At 40.6% G+C, this 19665-nt stretch overlaps 1 protein-coding gene across 1 annotated transcript in view; it reads left to right on the top strand.

The window, feature by feature from the left end:
* The window catches only part of DCDC1 (doublecortin domain containing 1), a 1658417-nt gene that overhangs the window by 1214822 nt on the left and 423930 nt on the right, over positions 1–19665 (top strand). Inside the window, exon 18 of the mRNA XM_078683738.1 lies at positions 15390–15513. Coding sequence (XP_078539864.1) covers positions 15390–15513 — 124 coding nt within the window. The remainder of the gene's footprint in view (positions 1–15389; positions 15514–19665) is intronic.

Here is a 19665-nt window from a genome sequence, read left to right as displayed (position 1 = left end):
TGATTACCTCAACTTCCCAAAATGATCTGGGAATTCAGTGGGATAGTTACAGGACAACTCCTTCATCCCAGAACCATTTGAATGTTATTATAGTTCAAGTCTTTCCAGAGGTATTGTCATTTAAATCTCCATGGCTTAGATTATCTCTGGCTTTGTGAGTCCCGTGCCCAATAGTGAATGGCGGGCCCCCACCAGAATTTCTTGACTGTGATTGATGGATTCAGAGATACTGGCGATCTCCAACTTTTAGTGCAATCTGAGTGGGTTTTAAGGTGTATATAAATCTTGACCGTCAATTACCCCAAAAGATTTACCCCAGTGCCTAGAGTTGGGTGGCATGAAAGTTGTGTAATTTGCTTTTGCATTATTATGCAAAATTTTGGAAAAATTACTACGCCTGGGCAGAGCTTGCACAGTTGTACTCGGTGGAATTTCACGGAGATACTGGAAAACTCCAAATAATTCAGCTGAGTTCCATGGCCTGGTGGAGTCACTCTTTGCCCCCCTTGTACCCTTGCACCTCTCCTGCTAAACCCCTGGCACCCCACGCCCCCTCCTGCTAAACCCCCAGCCCCCCTCCCGCTAAACCCCCCCCTTCTATGTAGGAAGACATGCTGGTAGACTTACCTTCCTCCCAAATCGGTTTCCTACTCCTGCTGCTGGCTCCACTTGGCTTCCGCTGCTCCGGTTCAATTAACAGGAAGAACTGCAATGCGCATGGTGTACTGCGTGAAGGCATATCTAACCCTATCATGGGATTTTATTTGTTTTTTATTTTATTCTTGAACAGTACATCATTAAGACAGCCACAACCATTTTGATCAGCATAAATTTACAAGTGACATGCCCTATACATTGCAGGACATTCATTTTACGTCTCGTGATTGTAAACAGATATGGGTTACCATTAAAACAACAAGCCCCCTTTTTTCCGTCACAGGGGATCACCCCAGCCCCAGTGTGCTCACTCTGCAGTGACCTTGGGTGGGTCGGTAGTTTGAACTGGTTGACAGTGCATCTCCCTACTTTCATTCCATTTCCACGAGATCTTTGTCCATTTATGTGGGCATCCCCTACTCTCATAAACCACCCTTTCTGCCTCCATACACCAGTACATGTCGTTTGCCCAGTCGTTAAACAGTGGACTGGACTCGGCCCTCCATTTCGGTGCTATGTTGCGTTTAGCTATCATAAAACCCAATGTGGTCCAGAGTTTCTCCCCCCTCGCTAGGTCCATTGTACCCCAGACATTCATTAAACACTTTTGGGGTGAGACCGCTAGATCCTTGCCACAGAGTTGTTGCATGTGTGTGGTGATCTTATTCCAGTATTCCCCTATTTTGGGGCAGCTCCACCAAAGATGTAGAAGGTGCCATCTTGGTCACAGACCTTGGGACAAAGTGCAGAGGCAAGTCTGTTAATTTTGACTAGTGTAGCGAACGAAGAATATGACCTATGTAGTAGCTTCAATTGAATCAGTTTGAATCGGGACCGGATCGCCACTTCTCTCGGTGGTGCCAGTGCCTTCAGCCAGTCCTCATCGTCCAGTCTGCCCATGTCCTCCTCTCATTTGGATCTCAATTCCTCAAGCTGGTCGGGGAATTATTTAATATCTTTCTATAGGTGAGTGATATTGCTTTCTTACTCAGATAATCATCTAAAAGTCTATTCTCCAAGGGGGAAGAGGTCGAAAGGTCCGAACGCTTTGAAATAGCTTGGTTTAATGCGTGTCTGACTTGGAGGTATCAAAAGGTCTCTGTGGGAGCCAAATCATAGTCTTTTTGGAGGTCGGAAAAGGGTCTAACCCTCCCTCCCACCCAATGGTCACCCACCCTGGAGAGGCCTTAAGTTCACAAACATTGGCAGAGGCGTCACTGAATAAAAAATTTACAAAAGGTTTCCTTATTTTGCACGGTATGAGAGAAAAACGTTATTTATCAAGTGTCTTCCTTGTACAGCAAATTAAGTCACTGGTGGAGTTGATATGAAGAAAGAAGTACTTCAAAGGTTTTGAAATTAATTTAAATAGGTACACAATGTAACTATTTGCTGAATTTATTCTCCAGCCCTAACAAAACAAGAAAAATCCAATCTGGATTTAAGAGTTGTAGGAATGCGAATGAGTGTTGGTTTTTCACATTAACAGGCAAAATAAGGTGTATTTCCTAGAACTGTAATATAACGGGATTAAAAAAGGAATACTATGGGGACCTAGGGATACCTTTGATGAAAGAAAGCCTATTAATTGTCCGATATATGACGATGAACATTAAACTAATTGAGAGACGGAGTCTCATTAATAGAGATGGTCAATCTACATATGGATTTTTATTCTACATTTTTTAGTTATGCCAGTACCTACATAATTGAAATTCCTAAAACAATTACATCATTACAAGAATAGATTGCTGTGAGTATACAGAATTCTAGGATGACATGGAAAAAAAAGTGCCCTTCGAAATTTAAAGGGGCTAGGATGGTCTAAATGTTAGTATAAAGAGTTGCTGAACCTTTTACATCTGTTATAACAGATATAGATAACCCTATAATATTTATTTAGATTGTATAATATCAAAAGGACACAAAACATGCTATTCATGCGTATGCCTCCCAAATAGTTTAAGAAGGTAGACTTGAAAGTGTTAAAAAATAACATTCGGTTGTAACTGTACACAGTGGGAAATTTAGAGCCAGCTACAAATATTTAATTAAGAATTAGTATGAAGAATGCTGAAGTAAGGTGCATTAAGTTAAAGAAATCAGGAAGCATAGATTGCATAAGGGCATCATAAGAAATGCAATTGTTCTCATTATTTGACCAAACCTTGCATTTTCAAAAAACAAAATGAAGTACAAAGCAATTAGAATTGTGATGTAATTGTTTAGGCCAGGCCAGTGAAAATAATTGTTATATAACATGCTATATGGACCATGTAATAAACACAGTTTCAAACGTTTATTGCAACATTGCAAAGTTTAAGTACCAAGTCCCATTACCACGTTAGAAGTGAGAAGGTCCAGATCCACCGTATTCTTGATCTTTATTTCTTCACACTACTGACTTGTGGAATAACATTGTACAACAGAGTGTGATATGCTATTCATTATCATGTTTGTGGGGTTTATTTGAGGCTTTCTATATTGTGTGTATATGCAGATAAACTATTATTTTTTAATGGTGAAGTGGCAGAAATGAACATACTGTGCTGAAAAACTATCATTTAAATTTGTATATCATATATATATTTTTTACATTAGTTGGAAATCCCTAGTGGTGAGGAAGGATGATTGGAAAGATTCCATTTAGTATTTGTGCTGGAAGGCGCTTTTTCCTCAAGTTATAAAAGTACAGTATTCCATTTTACTTTTACTCTAGTAAACCGCAGAAAAACAGCCATGTTTAAGAACGTACATTCAAACTGGGTGTAAAGTTGTTGGTGATAGGAGAAGGCAGATACTTCACTAATGTAGTTATAGCAAAGACATTTTTGAAAAAAAAAACATGTTAGAAAACCACTGATCCACTAGTCGGAAAAGTCTTGCTTTAGCTAATGTGGAGCATTTTAAGTTTGACTACATCCATTTACATTGAATAAGATTAAGTAGCAGGCTACAGGAGATGTGAGGTCCCTCGTAAAGGACGGAAATGTAAACAAAGGAACACACCTGTTTATTTTTAAAAAACGCAATGAATGACACAAAATAATTAACTCTTGTAATTTCAGGGTTTGTCAAAAATCTTTTAACAAGAATTGCCAATGCAAATTTGTCTAATTTATAATTAAAAGTGCCTCATCATTCATGCTTCCAGTCACTCATTCCATTAATCCACCCACTGACTCTTTCTAGTAGTTCACCACTCATCAATCTGCAATAAAATACATACACAACCTTATCGACCTTTTGCAAGAAAAATACAAGAAGAAAATGAAAAAAAACTACTGCCTAAATGTGACTAGCATATACTTGCCATAAAAAAATAAGTATAAAAATAAATAAATATAGCAGCAGTAGGCTGCCTTTGAATTGTACTGTGCATTGTGTATAGACAGCGTAACAACAAACCACAGTTAAAGGTTTATTGAGTTTCACATATGTTTTTCCCAATAAATAGCAGGCCTCCTGCCTTTTTTATAACTTTTTTTGATAAATCAACCAGATTTATGGTATCTAATATAACTTTTGCCAATAAGCCATTTAGGTCTTTGAACTTTATCACTGGCTTGTCCACTTAACCAATTGAGGCCTACTGTATGGGGAACAGGGCAGCTTTCCAGATACAATAAAAAAACAAGTATTGGTATGCATCGGTTTCGCCTACGTAATGAATAAAGAGCTGTTTTTAATCAATCATCGTCCAGGAGAATGAAAGAGCTCCCTGACAGATAACACAGGAGTGGAGAGGATGTGGCACAATGGACAAAGCTGCTGACTCAATAACTGAGGTTCCCTGCGGCGCAGCACAACATCCTGTGATTCTATACAAATTATTGAATCTCTCCGGGTGATAAATTGTTTTATAAATATTCTGCAATAGTAAAAGGCAAAACTTTATGAAAATATAGTTCCACCAAAGTGAATGTTAACAGTATTTCGGCCGCAGGAAACTGATAAGAGAAGCAGGTGAGGAACAAGCATTGGTATATGCAGGAAAATATGCTACAGCCACTTAAAAAATGGAGGAAAGGTAAGTGGTACACACAGGAACTAATGAGAAACCAGGAAAGAGAGGCGGCCGGATGTAAGTCCCTTTTAAGTTTATATTAAAAACAATAGATTTCTCAAGCAGCGCGCAAAGGCTGTGCAGGCGAAACCTAATAAGTGCTTCACAATACTGGTCTTGTGGGAGAACGCCGCTTATTGTTTTTGCTTTTATACCCGTATCTTGAGTGTTTCTTTTATTTTTATCTCTGGCATGAATGTGCATGAGTGTGTATGAATAAGATTTTTTTATTCTGGAATTTGTTATTGGTTGGTAGGTTATTGGACGTTTTTCTAGTGTGTGTTATGTAGGTTATTGATATAGGTATCAGAATGTTATAGTGTATTGATCTAATTCAGACTTTCCTAACCAGTGTCGAAACTCATGTTTCCGATCATTTCGGAAACAATTCCGACTGACCGATTACAATAGAAGATAACTGTTTGGTATTTCCGACTCGGATCCGACCGGCATTTGGACACTCACAGTCGGTCAAAGCTGAATCGTACAGCTTTACGGACCACGTTTCCGACCGACGTATTACGATGTTGGATTCGGACAGCCTTTCCGAATCGGTCTGTCCGACACTGAACAGCTGTCGGAAACTGACTTTGGGGGCCAGTAGCAGGCCCTCCTTCACTCGGAGGCCTCTGGCTGTGGCCCGTGGTTACCAATTGGACCCCTCTTAACAACCATGCTCAGTGTGGCAGGCACCATGGGGTGCGCGCCACAGGGTGAAAGGTTTCCTGCAACCACCCCTTTTTTCAATGGGAGCCTGTGTTGTCAGTCAGCACTCAAGCTCCCATGGAAGTCAATGGGAGTCCGACCAAACTGAGTCGGTCGGATTGCTTTTTGATGGACTTCGTAATGAGGCCTAAAGTATTATAACATTTATATGATTCTGTGTCCTCAGTTTCCTGTGATTTTCAACTCCCCTTGAATGGATTTTTCTCCAGGAATCTCTACAATTACTTATTCTTGTAGAATCAGCTCAGTGCACACTTCACCTTTACATCCTAATGATGACACTGTAAATTGTTTTGAATTAAAATGCTTTCGAAACTTTGTGGCAAAAATATGATTCCCTAGAAATGGATGCCATGGAGCATTAGAACTTTTTACCTTTAAAACCCTACAAAGGATGTTCTACTCAACGTTTTCGTAAAAATTATGGTATTTTGCCTACTGCTATTTGAATTTGATCACTTTTTACAGGTTCTTTTATGGTTTTCATTCTCACATGCACCATGTGACCAGCACTCACTTTTGAGGCCTTCTTTTTCAAAATACGAGTACATTATTGCAATCCCTCATGTTTTATTATATAGTATGCCATAAACATATATAGAAAGCAAGTCTGTTTTACGTACAGTCACCCTGAGTTTGTTTGTACATATTCACAGAACTGTAAAATATATAGTCTTGTGCATAGACCAAATGGTTGCTTTACATTTGATTGTTTGACTATCATTAAAATTGTGATTCACTGAGTTATTTATACGTGGTTGGACAATTTTGCATATACTTAGGATAAGGAAGGCAACCACCCAGTACAATGAATCGTCAGAGAAGGATTACGTGCCTTTAAACCGGACTAGGACACGTGGTTTCCCGGACTAGCATTACACAGCTTTAAATCTGAAGTCTTGATGATATGAGAATTGATTGAATTGTTGTGGGGTAGAGGGGGTCATTTCTAGCTTGACTTTGTTTTGGTGCATTTTGCACTTACACCTGAACTGGATGACCGGTGCAAAAGTTTTTCTGCAATTTTACTTTATCAGTGCAATATGTTTTATCTGGAAATGTTGGTGTTAAATTGTACCATCGCAGGTACAATCTGTGGGGCAGATTTACAAGGAAGTGCCGCAGCACGGTAACGCATGCCCTTTGGCTGTGCCACGCTACGGCACTTCCGAAGCACAGGAATACAACATACTTACAATAATATGTCGCATTCCTGTGCTCTCCCCTGCGCTGGAGCACAAACTGCTGCAATGCTGCATTGTTTTTGAGCAGGAAGGGGCACCTTCCTGCACAAAAACAATCACTACAGGCTTTTTCCTCTTTCAATGGATGCTGTAGAAAGAAGCACGCATTGAAATTGGAAAAAACAAGGGGAAATGAAAACATTTCTCCTCGTTGCGCCTCGCTATGCCACCCATAGAGTGGCGTAGCATTCAGACGCATTTCCAGATTAAAGATTCCTCGTAAATCTGGAAATGTGTCTTGCTCCATGGGTGTTGTGTGGGAACACCCACAGCAACACTCATGGAACGCCCCTTCCTCGCAAAGTGCTGCGTGTAAAGGAGTCATATTTACAAGGACAGGAAAAGCCACGCAGAGTGGCTTTTCCTGTTCTCGTAAATATGGAGCAGCAACATGCGCCACCAATAATGGGGGTTGTAGATCTGCCCCTATGTATTCTAGGTAATGCTGAGTAAAATAATGGGGTAACTCGGTAAAAGAGATCATTTTACCGGAAAATCAATACCTCACTTTCGTCATATGTAGCTCATTAGTGATATTCCCACAGAAGCATCATTTTTTTAAGTTGTGCTCTGTTTGTCTCCCTTATGCCTCTTCCCTTAAAATGAAATATGTCTCTGATTATCAGACACGTGTGAGAGATGTCAGCCTCTGGCTGAAATAATCAGATTTGAAGTGGCACCATCTATAAACTACGATGTCATTCTCACAATTTGCTTGGAATCACTGAAAGTACTTCAGCATTTACCAACGAGAATTACCGTTTGGATTGTAAGAGACCCCTACCCCCTGTCTCATCTCGCACACAAAACAGCTCCTTAATTTTTAGGAGTCTCTTTGTTAGTGTCCTTTCAATAGCCTGCCATGGTCTCTTGAAAGCTTTCCAGTGCAATATTGCACACAGAGGAGTACCAAAGGGACCTTTCAGTGAGCACAAGGTTGATTTCAGTCGTTGGCCCTGTTTCCATTCAGAAGCAACTGAAGTGCTCCGGCGCCTGAAGTGCTTGTCCGACAAAGGAACACCCCACACTCCATGGACATATTGTGTGTCTGCTGCCACTTCACGGACGGTAATGGGCTCTCTCTAAAAGACATTGCCCCGGGCATGCCAGGGGTAGACCACTCAGGGGGGGCAAATAAATACAGCGCAGTTCATTCGTAACATTTCTTTCGGCACAAAGGCCAATGAATTGCTGACCACTATAGTCCGCCATTTTGTGTTGCTGGCTGTTTGTTTTAAACAAGAGGTGTCCCTTCAGTTAATAGGGCACTTCATTTACAATAATCTGTTGTCAACCTCTCTGAAGTGGCGCATTCTAAACGGTTCGTACATGTAGTAACGCTCTCTGCATAAAACAACCGTGGTTTAAGGTAGATACAAGAGTGAAAGTATATGCAGAGAAGATTATAAACTAAGAGGTCACTACTCGAAAGATTATTTTGTAATAACTCTGTGTCTTTTGTCTCTGGAGGAATGTAAGCGCTGCATCTGCTTGCCTTGTTATTCAGACCGTCTTTAGAATACTAGTAGCACTGCATGATCAGGATTCATGAAAAAGATGACCATTATATCCCAAAATCATTTCTACTTGCCAATCCCAGTTTCAATTGAATGTTTTAAATACATTTACATTTCCGTTTTTACATTGTGACACTTAAAAAAGAAATGTTGAGGTAAGAAACACGCGTCTTTCTATTTATTTCATGCTCAGTTAGTTGTATGAATTAAATTAGTACCAGTCAGTCAGCTTCCTTCTTACTAGTTATTTTTCAAGTATTGTTTGTGGCTGTGGACATTGACGTCTGATCACTCTGCCAGCACCTGTGTACACCTGTGTATACTCCTATTTAAGAGATGCCCGAGGGTCCATACTAAAAACAGAGCTTCAATTCGCTGGACCTGAGTAGCCTTTAATTGAAAATATGAGCCGGACAATATATTTCACAGAAGTAAATCAACGGCGCAATGCAGCTACATTGGACTTACAGCAGGCGTCACATGAATCGCTGCCGCCATCCTAGTGGATAGTAAAGGAATTTTCAATTATTATTTCCACTCTTATTTCCTTCGAATGTTTCTTTTTAGGTTAATGACACAGGGCAAAGATATACAGATTGCATTGGTGCGACTTTGTATTAACATTGTGGAGAACACATAACTGTTACCAGTGTCGGTAAAAGTTAGCAAAATATTCTGCATTACATATATTGCAATGATGCTTGACAACTGACTGCGGTATTTACACCAGCACCACTACTAACCCAAAAGGAGATACGTACTACCACAGAATGTAAACCCAGTTGGTGAGTCCAAGTGTTGCTGCAAAAGTTATTCGACCATTGCATTACCTATCCAGAATCATAAAGTGGTGTGTGCTGTTTGATGACTTCATAAGAAAATATGTAGAGGCAGATTTACCAAGTACTTGCGTTGTCCTTGCGTTACTAAGCCACGCGTTGCCACTTTGTATGGTTTAGTAAATACAAAGTAACACAAGTAGCGCATAGCACTGCCTTGCATTACTTTGTGGCAGGTAGGTGTTACGTTGGAGGAACATGGGTGTTCCCATACATCCACTCATGTATGACTTGAAAACCTTGGTTTCTACCAAAATAGTGCACCTACCCGAGAGAGGCAGGTGCGTGCACTGGCGCTAGGCAGCACAGAGTGTGCCCGCGAAATGAGAAAGCAGAAATCCATATCTTTGTAAATACGGAGCACTTCTGATCTCTCCCTTCATGGAACACAATGCAGCAGTGCAGCGTTGCGTTGCATGAAAGAATGATAAACGTGCCCTGTAATACCTGGCAGAGAACATACAACTCTAACATATGCCAGGATCATTTTTATGAGGCAATTCTACAAATATTTATAAACATAACCTATCAAAACAACAAACAAACATTCACAACGAGGCTATTTTTTACCATGATGTATTATTAATTGTTTACTTGCTTCTGTGTGAACCACTGAGCAGGTCTTTTGCGTGTCTCTTTGAAATCTATCAATTGGCTAACGAGTGTGTAAGTGAGATTAGTGGTGTGAGCACCTGCAACAAATATTTGTGGGAGCTTTACAGGAGTTTCAAATAGTTGTCTTTGATTGCTAACGGTATAAACGTACTCATCAATCCCAATGTCTTTTAAAGTTAAGAAGATTACTTTATTGAAGACATTTTAAAAAGAAGTTTGGAGTAACTGAATGTAAATCGATAGGAGTTGTGCTTTAAAAGGTTGTGGGTCATTCCTAGCCTTTTGGGGGTTAGGCGCCTGCTGCAGATGTGTGTGAAAAATGTACAGGTCACGGTTTCAAATTCTGACTTGAATGTATTTTCCCAGCTTTTAACATAACAAAGAGGAGAAAATTAGTAGATGCCAAAACCGATGTTTAAAACTGCAGACCATATGCACTGTCATTAAACAACCCATGCACATACATATTGGCTGTTGGTGCTAAATCCATTACACGATTTAACTATATTACAGCCTTTACTTACATAAAAATGAAAACTTGCTGTTGTGACACATCTTATGACTAGGGCAGCTTCACTTGGAACCTGTCAGACCGCCCTCCCTGTTAGAAGGTGTCCGTCTGCCTGGTAGAGATCTTAAAAGCCCTCACTACATCTGCCAGTGCTGTTACAGCTGTACATTTCGATTGCTAAGCAAATTATATTTTGTCCAGATACAAACCAGAACTCGGGGTTTTGTTGCTGATAAACAAAAGCCTTTTCTCCCTGCACTTGGCCACCTTAGCACAGATTCCCTTTCAGCAAAGTGCCTCACATGACAGTCCTAAGCAGGCCAATGTAGTCAAGGTCGTCTCACCCTAAAGTTTAGGGCCTAAACAGTCTCCTCCCCTGAACTCTGAATTGTCCCGAGTTTGCTTTACATTCGTGAAAAACAGGTAGCTAAGTTCCTGCAGACAGAAGCTCCTTTCCCCTTTCGCTTGCTGTTGACCACAGGTACCGGTCAGCTTGAATGTTGCCCACAAACAGCATTTTCCCAATATATTATTTCCAAGTGAAAGATATTGATATAGAAGTGGGATTATTTTGTGATAGGAAACCTCTCGAGAAGGGGATTCATGTTCTTGCTCACCCTTGTTTATGCTTCTGCAACCTGAACAATTTTAGACCCAGTTTGGTCGGCGGAAAGGGTAAATATAAATTTATTTATGGAGTACTAAATACCAAGTGCAGTAAATAGGAGAGTACAATATTTGGTATTCAGTTTACCCATCTTGCAAGAAGGGATGGCTGATATTTGACAGAATTCAGACTCATGACCTCCAGAAAACCACATTTGTCAGCATAGAGTTCAGCACAAAAGCCATTCTGCTCTCTGCTGGAAGATGCTGTACAACTCTTATGTAGAGCTCTGAGTATCAGCCTGCTGCTCCTGTAGTCTGTGCAATGCCTATCTACCATTTCTGCAATTCACACATATGACCCTTTGTATACATCGTTGTAAAAGTTATCTAGATATTTGTAATAGCTTCATAGACAGTCCAAGTGATGTTTGGCAGCACATATGGAGGGGGAAGTTCACAAGGAGAAGCACATAGTTTTCAGACACCTCAATAATATTAATTACTGGAGGGTCATTTTTATGAACTACCGCAGAGTAAGCATGTAGAGGTGATTTTCACAATTTACATGGTTATTCCAAACTGATAACATTTATGGGGGGAAATCAAATATAGAAATCTTTTGAGAACACCCGAAATCTTACGTAAATACCACCATAGCCGATTTGGTGTATGCCAGGGAGATCAAACACCAGATAGGAAGGAAACGATAATATTTTGAGAAGAGAACTTATGAGACTAGGCACCAAAAACTTTGGGGTTTTTACTGTATAGTATTTATCTCTTATAACCCGAGAGCAGAGCCTAGAGGCTAATCCAAGTTGTTCAATGGCCTCATGACATGGACAGTTGTGCAGTTTAATGGCAATAACAGTTGTATTCATTCATGGTACCCATGTGTAAGAAACTGGGTCACTGGTTGGGGGGGTGAAACCCTACTAAAGGAGGACCCACAATCCTTGTCAGTGTGAAGGCACAAGCAAACCCTAAATTTACTTGTGCTAAACCATTTGGTAGCCCTGCACATGGCAGTCAAGCTTAAGTTAGAGTTAATGTTTTAATATTTTGCACAACACTTCGAACAGCAACCCAGTGAAAATACACCACAAAAGGATCCCACACCAGTTAAAAAAATAGAGTATTTTTTAAATGAATGAAGCAAAAGCAAAACAACAAGAATCCAATCAGTATAACTGGAAATAAACATTTTTTAAATTTTAGTAAAAAGTCCACCAAAAAGCACTAAGTGCTAACAGTGGATATCTGGTTACGCCGAAGCGAGACAAAGTCTCATGGTCAGAACGACAATGATGGAGCGTGGACCGGCTACAAGGACCCACTTAGGCTCGCTGAACAGAGTACCTTTAATCCTGGTTTGCGGAGCATTGTGAAGGTCCACAACTAAGAAGCATCGCACAGTGAAAGCGCAACATTAGTTCCAAGATGTGTTGAGACTGCGCTGCAAGGTCCTATGTCATAGTCAAGGATCCCATCATTGAGCGCTTGCAATGTGAAGTCTGGTGTCGAGGATGTGCCATGCAGTCGGGGTGATGTGTTTGTTCCTAAGAGCTGCGATGTGGAGTCTGATGTCATCATTGGAGTTGCCATAGACAAGCGGTGTGAGGGGTCTGTGCTGAGGATACATTGAGCAGCAGTGATTCTGATGAGGCGCAAGCTACAATGCAATACCTGTCTTTGTGATGGAGCCGAACCGCGAAGCAGTTGTGATGCATCGGTTCTGCACAGGGTTGTGCTACACAGCAGAGGAGATGCATCGGTTCTGCTGGATCCACAGAGGCTGGCAGAGCACCTTCAGCCAACTTCCAAGGTGTCAGGACTGTGGGGGCACCATTTGGCTGAGCAGACTCACAAGTGGCAGAGTCCAGGTGCTGGCAAAAAGGTTTATCTTGTCGGATCAAAATGGCAGTTTAAAAAGGCACACACAGGCTCAATGACAGGCCTGAGACATGTTTAAAGAGCTACATTAATGGGTGGCACAATAAGTGCTGCAGGGCCACTTGTAGCATTTAATTTACAGGCCCTGGGTACATGTAGTACCACCTTACTAGAGACATAGGAGTACATTAGGTATGTCAATTGGGGAGAAGCCATTGGTACTATGTTTTAAGGAGTGAGCACATGCACTTTAGTACTGGTGAGCTGTGGAAAAGTGCGCAGAGCATGAAGGAGGAAGGCAAAAGGTTTGGGGGAAACCAGCCTAAAGCTGACAGGTCTAACACAAGTGAATGAAGAGATGAATTATTCAGGGAACTTTAAATTAAAGCTTTGACTTTGCCAACAGAGTGTGGAGCAGGCATTAGCACCTACATCAACTCATTAATTTCTCTTAGCTCTTTCTTCATAGTCAGATACTTTTCAAGGGCCTGGTTATATGGCACACATATTTGTATGGCCAGGGCCCAGCTTTATTATGCCACCACTTTCCATAACATCATCCTCTTGAGCCCTTCATTCTGCATCTGCTCTGCTGCTTCCTAAGATATGTTTGTGTTGTTTGGAGGCATCCTAGATCCTTAATCATCTGACCAACAATCTTCAGTTTAGGAAGATTCTTAAAACCTGGATGGCTGTAAAAATGTTCCTATTTTCCTACTGTGTGGGAATACAGTGACCCTATTAATGACCAATTCATTCATGCATTTATTCAGAAACCCCAGATGTATTTTTTTAACAAAAAAGCTTGAGCATTCAGAGAAACAACGTTCACTTCTGATAGGTGAGATATTTGCACACTTTAAAATATATTGAATTGTCACAGTCATTGCTGATGCCTGGTCTGACGTAAAAATACACATCCCAAAAGAATGAACCCTGTGCTGAGCATACTATCTTGTCCTTTACATCACAATCCAAGAATTCACGAATGGTGACTTTACGTGGCATTGTAAATATGGGCAAGGCCATACGTTGCCGGTGCATCAAAAAAGTGATCAACCGGTAGCACAATGGGCTTGTAAATGAGACCCTAAGTGTTTGGGCAATGAGCAGAAATATAGTTGAATGCACATGTAAGAGAATGTTCGTTTCGTGATGTCTCTGTTTTAAGGCCCTGCACATGTTATGGGATACATGCTGGGGGCAAAAATTGGGGGTGGGCCATACCTAAGGGAGCCATCCTTCCAATATGAAAAAAACGCATGGATTTAGAATCATGGAGGCAGTCTCTTGCAATCTCATTTGCCATTGTTGTTCATTTGAGCCACTGGAGAGCAAATTGAATTTGCAAATGAGTCTAGCACCATCTAAAGTAGTTAGTCTAGAATTTCAGACTGTGTTTCATTTTTTTGTGTGGTGCCAGACGTATGCAAATAGGATTCTTTGCTAAATGTCACAGAGGGGAGAAAAGGCAAATGTAATTTTCAGTTAATGTTTCTCACATTATTCGTCTGGTCTTTAGGATTTTTTGCAGCGTCCTTGCAGGGCGTTCATATTCAAACTTGTTTGGGCCCTCAAAATCTTTACACAAACAGATATTACTTCCTCTAAGTACTTGGGATGTAGCTATGCAAATCCTAGGTGCAGGTTCAAAGATCTCTGTGCAAGGACTATGAAGAGATGAGTAACACGTTTTCATTTATGAATGTTGGTGTATTTGTTTGCAGTTCGTTGGTCTTTATAGACCAGGAAAAGCATACATATATATTATCCTGAGCGTAATACATAAATATGGGTTCATGTTATCCATTTGGTGTTACACTAATGCCTTTGAGTAAATGCAGGCTGATATGCAAAATTATTTTCCTTTTCAAAAAATATTTGGGAAAAAATAGTAAATGAAATTTAGGTGAGCTGTTATCAATAATTAAAATATATGATCTTTATCTTGTTATGTGGTTCATAAGATAATGTTTTGTGTACAAGATAATGTACAGTTTTAGCATGTAGATATAATTGTTAGGATCAATAAACTGTGTCTAAGTATTGTGTGTGGTTACCACGGCCCATCTCTCCCATTTTTCAATCAATGATTAACATCCGCTGGCAAGTAAATAAAAAAATTGAACTGCAGAGGGTCATTTCACGCACCGCTGAGAAATGACCGTCCTGCACAACTAGAAGGCATTGCATATCCTTATATAGGATTAGGTTTCATCAGACGATTAGAAAAGAATAAACACAAGGCCCTACTGTTGTTGATGGAAAATGTTGATGTATCAGGGCTTCTCTAATTGACTTCTGATAGCCAATCATGAATCCGAATTTGCAGGACACACTAGCTCAGGTCACATTTTGCAGTTCAGGTGTCAACGGACAGCCTGAAAGCAGGCTCTTTCCTGTTTTCAAAAAGAATTCCTTCTGATTTTTTTCTAATTTGCTTGTGGAGTGGATGTAGATGTTTTATGAACCACAGTTACAGTTATCAGGCATACTTAAAAAAGAGACAGATTTCCCTTGATTCAATTTTTCTTGAAACTTTTGAGACAGTATTATTCTTCATAACACAAACAGACAAACGTTTACAAACAATGGAATCAATAGAATGACATTTTTCCATAGGACATGTAAAAGTCTGTCTGAGAACTTTGGTGTGGAGTGATCCAATGCTGGCGTTAAGAAAAATGACTTCTCCATATCATGTCTTTCCAGATGGGCTATTAAGCATGAATGCACAGCAAAGCCAGGACAATGGAAGCATTCCAAAGTGGAGAACCCTGTGTGGAATAAACACACCTACATGTGGCCTGTTCTTCCGAATGGAGAACTTAATCAGGTATTAAAGGGAAATTCAAACCATACTGTGATCAGGTTTTTGTATAATTTTGGTGTCTAAGTCGGAAAACAGTTGGACAATATTGGTTTTCATGTCAGAGTCAGTGTGCAATTAGACCAAACCTTTGGGGGATGGGGCTCTAACGGATCAGCCAATCAAGTCAGGGTTAACACCTCAAGAAATGGGTTTGAGTGCCAATACAAGAAAATAGAGAGATACTTTGTGCTTTTTAAACTTGGTCAAACCCGATACTATTACAGCAAACATGTTTCAGTGGATTTGACAATGCTTATAGGCTACTTACAGATCCTTTAGTGATTTGACAGCTAAAAAGCAGCTTCTCCACATTTCAAAAAAAGCGCTTTAGAACCAGTTTTTGTAAAGTTATTTCAAAGCGATGACCCTTTTTGCCAATTCTCCCGAAAATTCCTTATCTGAACTGACAATGCACTCATAAAATATTTTAAATTCTATCTTTAAAAAGGCCCTACTGACTATTGACTAAAGGGACATTTTCAGTCTGCTTACCGAGACATTGCAGCATAAGCTTGTTGGAGGCCACACACAAGTACACATCTCAGAATATTGATCTCAGTGGGTTATGATACCTGATTTTGAAATAATTGACTGACAAGTCTCTGGTTTTATTCCTAATATAGCCTTAGAGCCTGACTTAGCAGGCTCTATTGGAAATCAAAGGCCCATGCCATTGTGCAGCTTGGGCCTTTAACAAGGGAGCGGGCATTTAATGGGCAGTAGAGCCTGTTACGGGGGGCTCTTAGACAATTAGAGCATTCTACCCCTATATAATAACAAAGGCCTCTCAGAGCCTGAATGGGTTTAAATCCCCTCGGGCTCTGAGAGGACTTTGTTCACAGCAACAGCTGTGAAATGAAAAAACATTGGAATGTTGTTCTTTGGGCTTCTACCAGCCAGTAGAAGCCCAGAGCACTCCATTGTCTTCAATGAAGCGCTCAACGTTCCAATGTTCTAATACATCTTCCTTTCCTCATGATATTGAATAAGGGAGTGCCAATCAGTTGGCAAGATTAAAACCTGTTAATTACTCTGCCAGGTATCTTTGTTATCAAAATCAAAATACAATCTTTCTTTTTAGCACCCCATATTGAGCAAATCTCATATGAGGTGATCCACCAGGCCTAAAGAAGTGGCAAAATGGTAGATGCCTTGAATAACTTTGCTATGAATGGTGTTCTACCATGCAAAGAATACAAGAATTCCTTCAATCTCTAGAGCACTTAGAATGTGCGACTGATGGGCAAAGTCTCCAAAGGAAGAGTGCCTCTTAATATTTTTATAACATTTGGTATAATAGCAACAATCATACTTTTAGTTCTGTCCTGAATCCCCCAGTACAAAATAAGAAATCCACTAAAATATTAAAAAATCTTTAAACCCTGCAGGGACAATGTGCAGTATGTGATGTAATATATGTTTAACATTTCTAAAAAATTTCTTTGCGAGGAATGACCATAGTCAATGCATGTTCTTAAATGTCTACACTATTTACAGCAATTAGATTGACCGTGGTAGAGAAAAGGACAACCTTAAATAGAGCACAAGAGAGACACCAGGCAGAAAACATGGTTACCAGTTTGTTATTGTAATACTAGGGCAAGTAGTACACAAATAATTGTTTACATTGTCAAATCTTTTGCAATGATAACCTATTATACACACCATCATATGTGTGTTACTTTTGACAGAGCATGGCTTCATTTGACAGCAGAATAAGGTTTCACAAGCATTTTTCTGCCAAACTACAAAAGGTGGAAGACAGGACACAGCAATGCAATGCCTACATAAGGGGAAAGAGGTTGTACTGCGTCTTCATAGACACTATTTCAGTGAATAAACACACAAGGCATACACTAACACACATTCTACATCTATCTTATAATGCACTCTGGGAACCTGATCATAGAGGTGTTAGCTTTAGGCGAAAGAGATATGCCTCTGGTTAGACATAAATTATATTTGCAGGCTTCACATAGTTGAGCTACCCCTCAGTCCCCCCACAGATCAGGTGGCAGACACCTTTGCTATTCCTCATGTGAAAATGTTCCATCACCAAAGAGAAAGAGCCACAATTCATCATTTCAGCCTAGTTGTGTTTTAAAGTTGCCTCCATCTCTATGTTTTGGGCCTAATGACATCCACTAAATATATTGAAAACCTACACATGCAAGATGTGAGTTGAGTGGTTACTTATTAAGTGCAATTAATGCCCTCGGACATATTGGCACAAAACTGACTAACAACATTAGAAAAGATATGAAGATAATCAATAATACAAACTAATTTCAAGAGGCTTCCTAATGGCTGTCAAGATTGTGCAGACCAAGCTGGAGTAAATTCCAGACCAAGGAAGCAACAAAAGAGAAGGTGCACCTCCCTTCTAGCTCCGCACTGAGCCTTTTGGAATCAGGGGACTGATGCGGGAGGGAAGAGCCCGAATGCAGAGCATTGTTTAGACTTGGAAGTAAACACTTAGGCAGCATGAGGATTGTTTTATAGTAGGCTCTATGGGCAAAGCAGAGTGCCTTATTATGGATCCTATGTATCTGCATGGATATATTAATGAAAGAAGCACAAATACATATTTGCAGACCAAGGCCAGGATTTCAAGATACATAGGGGCCCATTATGATGTCGGGCGGATTGCCCCCGCCAGGCTGGCGGTAGCCACCGCCAGCCTGGCGGGGGCAATCCGCCCGACATCCACACTCGTTTCCCCCCCCCGCCATATTAGTATGGCGGGGGGGACCTCGGCGGATGGAAAGACCGTCCGCCGCTTTTCCGCCCCGGTCGCCTTGCGGCTGGGGCGGAAAAGGAATAATATGGTGGCGGTGTCTATCAGACACCGCCAGCCATATTATGATGGGCATTTTACAATGCCTTTCCATGGCACTTATTTTAGGCTGATGGTTGTATTAAATAATTCAACAGCTAGAGCAGATAAATTGTACCATCTTAGACAGAATCTTAAAAGTATGTTCTGCTTTTGGCCAGAAGTGTAGCAGCATTTATTGACACACCTAAAGTAAGCAGCAGACCATAACATAATAACATACATAAAGCAACATAACAACACAAGCTGGATGAGGCACCACCGTTCAGTGCAACATCGAATCGCAATACTTCCCCACAAAAGCACAGTAGGACAAAAAACAACAGTAAATATTACCATCACAAAATTACGAACAATCGTGTAACGTATTATAAACTCCAGAATTTTGCTTTCATAATACAGCATTAAAGGGTGTTTGCACCAAGCACTGTCTTAATTTGCCACCCAGGGCATGTGTTGACACCAGTCGAAATTGTTTTGTGATCTGGCTCCAGGTGTTTAAGCTGAGAAAATAATTTTATGTAGTTCATAAGCCCTAAGGCTTACTGAAGAGAAGGGTGAGGCCTTCATTGCCCATGTTTATTGTACTTCTACATAATTATCTCCTCTAAAGTATGTGGCTAACACTTAATATTGCTAGATGCATTCTGTCACAGTGAGATAGGAGTGGCACCGTGAGTAGGAACATATAATTGCCTTGCTCAAGAAGCAAACAATTTTTCCTTCACTCAATTCAGTAAACGAGGGCCACCCAACACTCCCCAAGTGGCAGTGGATTGATGTTGAAGCAGAGACTGTGTTCATAATGAAAACCTGCTCAAGCCACCCAGCAAATTGCCACTCTAATCATTTTCCATCCAGCCAGCTAATTACAAAAGTGCTGATCATTTTGCAGTAAAGCGAGTACCCCAGCAGTCACCACCCTCCTTACCTGATGTCAGCCCAAGCCCTTCCACCAAGTCAGTTATGTCTGAACCCTACTCTGATATGTGTGTCACCTGTTTGGGCCTATGTGGGCCAGGAATAACCCACTGTTAGAATCACTGTCCATTATTAGCAATACTATGAAGTGCCTCACGGACATTGCAGCAGTCCACTCCCATCTAGACCATGAAACACATTTAAAACTAGATAAATGATGGGAGGAACACTTGAAATAGTCTAACCACTGGCAATTACTTGAGTAGCATTCCAACTCATCATTTTTTGCCCACCATGCCATCTCAGATCTGAACTAGATGTTTACAAATCAGCCATGGTCCCACGCTGATAGGAACAGT

This window comes from Lissotriton helveticus, chromosome 3_1 (assembly GCF_964261635.1).
Source record: "Lissotriton helveticus chromosome 3_1, aLisHel1.1, whole genome shotgun sequence".
NCBI classification, from domain to species: domain Eukaryota; kingdom Metazoa; phylum Chordata; class Amphibia; order Caudata; family Salamandridae; genus Lissotriton; species Lissotriton helveticus.
This window is presented reverse-complemented; position numbering and strand designations above follow the sequence as displayed.